We start from the raw sequence: 5,000 nt of genomic DNA, 5'->3' as shown, positions 1-5,000 counted from the left end.
TATAGATTACAGTATTTTGCTCTTGCCTCCAGCCATTACGTGTGAGAACGGCCCAACCGGCCTTTAGGTGGAATCTTCTCAGCTGTGTTTATGCCGGCTAGAAAAATGCGCTGCACTTTTTACTTGCCAGAAGTCTGGAATATAACTCTTGTGTGCGAAGCTTGATGTATGCGAAATCAGGATAGAATGTCCCATAACAATTCTCCACTCGAATCTCTTATGAATGCATCGTTAGATATTTGTGAAAGTCACATCATGGCATGCTCTCCATTAATTCCTTCAAAAGGTGAAAGTAATTCTAGGCCCATCAGTTCGCTTATATCCTACCTGTCACAACTTAAAAGTACCTGTTGATCTCCTATTTTAGATAAAGTATTTAGATGTAGCTTTATCGTAATCAATGTTGCATCTAATCAGTATTTTGTAACACTTACTGGGCTGTTTGAAATCATGAGCATGATTTTCTCCACTCCTTGTGGATTTGTAATTTACGGTTGCATAAAAAACGAAGGAGAAATGTCAAGATAGTTCAAAACGTGGAAATCCGTGAAACGTCTGTAAAAAAATATAAAATGTAGTTGTGAAATTGTACTTGTAAAATATATTTGCGGGATTATAGGATAAATTTTAGCCACTGTATACACACTTACATATATGCGCACACGCACACGTACACACACACACACACACACACACACACACACACACACACACTCACACTCACACTCACACTCACACTCACACTCACACTCACACTCACACTCACACTCACACTCACACTCACACTCACACTCACACTCACTCACTCACTCACTCACTCACTCTTACAAATAGGATATAATAAACAAACCAAAAATAATCACCGAATTCCTTCAGGAAACCAAAATGCCACAATATTTCATGATTTCAACAGATGGTGTAAAGTTTTAACCTTCGATGAAATGTCTGTCAGTAACAAGCCATCTCTCGAGATAACAGACGGCAGGCGTTTCCTGCCGACCATGCTGGTGGCGAGAGCAGGAGGAGGAGCGTTGGCAGCGGGGCGAGCGGAGGCGGAGGCGGAGGCGTGGGAAGGACGGGGTGGTGGTAGGGTTGTCGTGGCCCAGACTCCAGACTGCCCTACATGGCAATGCTAGTAATGACCTCGTCATCCAGGCTCGTGCTATTTTTTTTCGCTTTTGTTCTGTCCACTCTTTTGGCGTCTCGAATGGCCGATTTGATATGGATTTTATTTTCGTGGTTGGAGTGTTCATGGAAGGGAACTGTAGTGTAAGTGTTGGTCATGCATGTGTATTATAATGTATTGTGTTAAAGGGTGTTGTGTAGGTGGCTGCGAGAGACGACGCTGACTGGTACCGCATCTGGGATTTGTTAATGCCTAGCAGGTGTGGGCGCACGTTTCCCAGGGATTGGCAGAAATATTTAGTATATTAAATTAGATCTTGTTCGGATGAGGGGATACGTTTATTCGATATAATGCCGTTTATCTTGCAGATCGTAAATCATCCAATGTTTTTCTTTATTTTCTGTCCTGTTTTCATATTTACATAATTTAATTTCTGCTTAGGTACTCAATAAATATTAGAGAACACAAATCGCTGACAAAGTAACAAGGTTTGAATACACAATCGAGGAATTATTCGACGTCGGGTTGCGGGGGTGATGCTTGGCAGGGGTGGTGGAGGATGGCCGGGGGTGGTGGTGGGGGGCAGGCGGTGCTGGGCAGGAAAGCGAAGGGACAAGTTCATGTGTTTCCTACAGTGAACCTGTTGCCAGTCGGCGGTGTCGGTGTTGTATGACAAGAGGTAAATCAGGCTCCAGTAAAAGTCCCGGAGTTTTCAGTGCTTTGCCTTTCCTTTGTTGCTAGGACGGTCTTGGGAAGTGGGATTGCAGAGCAGGAATGCATAAAAGGCGCACCGGGAACGTTTTTGAAGTGAAGTTGACTCGGGAGAAATGAAGTGTCGGCAATGTGCATAGTGGCGGTTCATAAGTGTAATGTCGAGAAAATGAGGGTGGAAGCCAACAATCGCTTCACTGGCTGACATGCCGATATGAATAGCAGACGCAACCACTTTCAAAAGGAAGGGGAATGGAGTGGCTGAGAGAGAGGGGAAAGAGGGAGAGATGGAAGCAAAATGAAATATGAAGTTTGTACCTTTTAGGTGTTTGATTGTTAATGACTTGTTTGCTCATATGTTTTCTTTTTTTCTTTCCAGGTAAGGCTACCATGCAGTACAGGCAGTACATTTTACCGGTAGGAAAGGTAAAATAGCGGGATATTGGTGGTTCAGGTTGGAATTTGCAGCCACTGTTCAAGTGAACAGATAACATGGTTTGTAAATCAAGATGAAACTTTTCCATCAGTAATGTATTTGCTTCGAAGGAGTAGGATCTCGCTGACAGATTAAATGAGAATAATTCAGAGTCGTAAAGTTTGAAGTACCCAATGGAAGTTTCCACATTTATATTCAAATTTAATCAAGCTGAGCTTTTTAATTAACCCTGGGAATTGTTGGAAGGGAGAGCAACAAAAGCTTCAACAATGCTTCCAGTTGATTCAAGGGAACGTGCTAAGTAGGGCGATGTCCTGCGAGATGCAGATGCCATGCCATCGAGTGCGGAGATGACAGCATCCTCAGAGTCAACTGAAGATCCTTATCAACATTCCTGTCCCGCGTGATGTACCACTATTGATTACGTATTGATCCAGGAACACTGCCCTGTGCTAGTGCGTCACGAATGACACAGCTGGTGCTGGGGTTCTTCTCCCTTTTGACGAGGGTCCGTATCTCATGCTGAAAGCGATACGATCGCTCCGTGTTTAATTTATGCATTCAGTGTGTTGAACGCTATGGTATGTATCATGAAACCTAACTGTGATGCTATTTTAGTGAGGGACTTCGGCTGTTGTATTAGTGATGGTGCTGTTATAAAATAGATCCAGTTTGGATAACATGCATTTTTTTCTCGATCCTCATTTTGTGTGCTCTACCTAAATATTGTAAATTGCAAGGAGGATTGCCTATGGATGAGATAGTTGCTGTAACAGCCCACACAGTGCGAACCAAATGTCCTCCGGAGATTGCTAAGATAATTACAATTACAGAAATACAGTGTACACACACATTGCTTTTAACAAGTAAATTATCAGAAGCTTTACCAATAATGGCTAGAGGCCTGTAATAGATGGATTATTTAATCTGTTGTTAGATCATTGGCTTTGTACATGCTAAGGGATTTTACTGAAATATATTACATAAACCGGCGTCGGTATCCTTTGCGCGTTGTTTGTTAGTAATAACTGCGGCAGATTTCTCCTCGTCTTTCATTAGCGATCAGACATTCGCAGTGAACTTAGTGACAAGAAAATTAATTAGCGTTATTGTTTGGTCGTTACATTCCATTCTGTCATGTCGAGACTTTATTAGTTTTCGTGCTAGTGTAATTTCTACCTCATTTGCCTATTGTAGAGGGGAAATTGTTATAAGTTTGGAGGGGAAATGTTCGAATGAGATGCCTGAGGCCAGGGAAGGGGGGTGAGATATGATGCAAGTTACTGTCACTGGGAATATGCAGTGGGAAGCAAGAGAGCGAAGGAGAAACAGGATTTACGGATGGCAAAGGAACGAATTTGATACTAATTTATCAGTGACTTGTCTAATTTACACTCCGGAGACTCCGAGGATAACACCCAGTGATGGAGGACTTGGGTTTGTTTGGGTTAAGGCACGAGGAACTCCAGCGAGAAGGGAAGGCGGACTATTGCGCCTTGACCTTGGGGGTCAGTGACCATTGAGGGATACCTTGTTTTTGGGCTGGCCTTCACTGCCCGCCCGCCCTGCTGCTTCTGTCGCCTACTCCGTGCCGGGCGACAGGGGCACGTGCGTTGTTGTGTTTATTGTTTATTTTCCGCAACTGTTTTATTGCGTGTGGTTCACTGATTGTGTTTATTACTTTATTGTTCTGCGTGTGTGAGCACTCGTCATGGAGTTATTGCTTAGCGTGATTTCGTGTTTCTCAAGGGATAAAGAATAAAGTTGGGAAACGAAGGAAGATCAGAAAAAACAGGAAAAAACATACAATTGGGATTCCTGGTGTATTTTAAAGTTACTGTTTTATTTTCTTAGCCTTTTTTATTTTCATTGTTTTTGTGCAGTATTGCTCCTATGATTAGAGCATTGTAACAAGCCGAAGTCATATATTATATTTGTCATTGTATTGTTTATTTGTAAGCTTTTTTGTATATAAGAATGAATTCTCACACCGTGGATGGAAAGCTGTTATTGTACATGCTTGCAAGTAATGACTGTATATTGCAGAACGCCTATTGCAGATGTCGAGGGCCATTGTTGTTGATTGCAAACACTTCGTAAGCTGTTTTATGCTTGACACTGTAGCGCCACTCCACATAGGACATTTGATTTATAAAAATGAATAATTGGTTTTATGTTGTTATCATGTATTCATTTTTGTCAGATGGTTTAGGGCTTAAAGAAATGTAATTGTACTACATATGTAGTTGAAAGGAATAGAAAAGTGTGTGTGTACGCCTATTACTACATATATTTTTCTGTATTTTACTGTGAAAGCCGCTTTACACCTGCCAGTGTGAGGGGCGCAATGGGATTCGATGTTTGTTTGATATGTATATTTAGTTATTTATTAGCATCTGAGGGACGGGAGAATAGGGCACCAGTATTTCGTAGACACATGTTTCGATTTTTGTGCAGGCCTTCAGTTCTCAAGATCAGATATCACTATTGTAACAAGCAAAAGGAGATAAGTTGGACGTAAAGAGGAAATGTAGAAAAAAAAATATATCACGTTTTTTTCCTGGAATATCACAGTACGTTTTATGTCGAGGCGTAGATGATATGTGATAACCGTGCATGGGTATTAGTGCTGATCTAAGGTATTTTGCGATATAAAAGGATATGGGATTTTATGTGATACGAAAAGCTTTTCTTAGAATTCTAGGTGGATGAAAAAATGGCAAGGCC

At 41.6% G+C, this 5,000-nt stretch overlaps 1 protein-coding gene across 6 annotated transcripts in view; it reads left to right on the top strand.

Moving 5' to 3' along the window:
• The window catches only part of Klp10A (kinesin-like protein 10A), a 93,171-nt gene that overhangs the window by 40,241 nt on the left and 47,930 nt on the right, over positions 1–5,000 (top strand). Inside the window, exon 1 of one of the 6 annotated variants that reach the window (XM_086543074.1) lies at positions 1,778–1,805. The exons of the other annotated variants lie outside the window; for them this stretch is intronic. Coding sequence (XP_086399200.1) covers positions 1,796–1,805 — 10 coding nt within the window. The 5' untranslated portion in view covers positions 1,778–1,795. Of the gene's footprint in view, positions 1–1,777; positions 1,806–5,000 lie in introns of those variants that run through there. 6 annotated transcript variants of the gene reach the window in all.

The sequence above is a fragment of the Penaeus japonicus genome, unplaced genomic scaffold (genome assembly GCF_977035675.1).
Source record: "Penaeus japonicus unplaced genomic scaffold, GWHDUDI00000001_assembly GWHDUDI00000013, whole genome shotgun sequence".
Lineage (NCBI taxonomy): Eukaryota > Metazoa > Arthropoda > Malacostraca > Decapoda > Penaeidae > Penaeus > Penaeus japonicus.
Note: the sequence above shows the minus strand (reverse complement) of the source record. Positions and strands in the feature narration are given on the sequence as shown.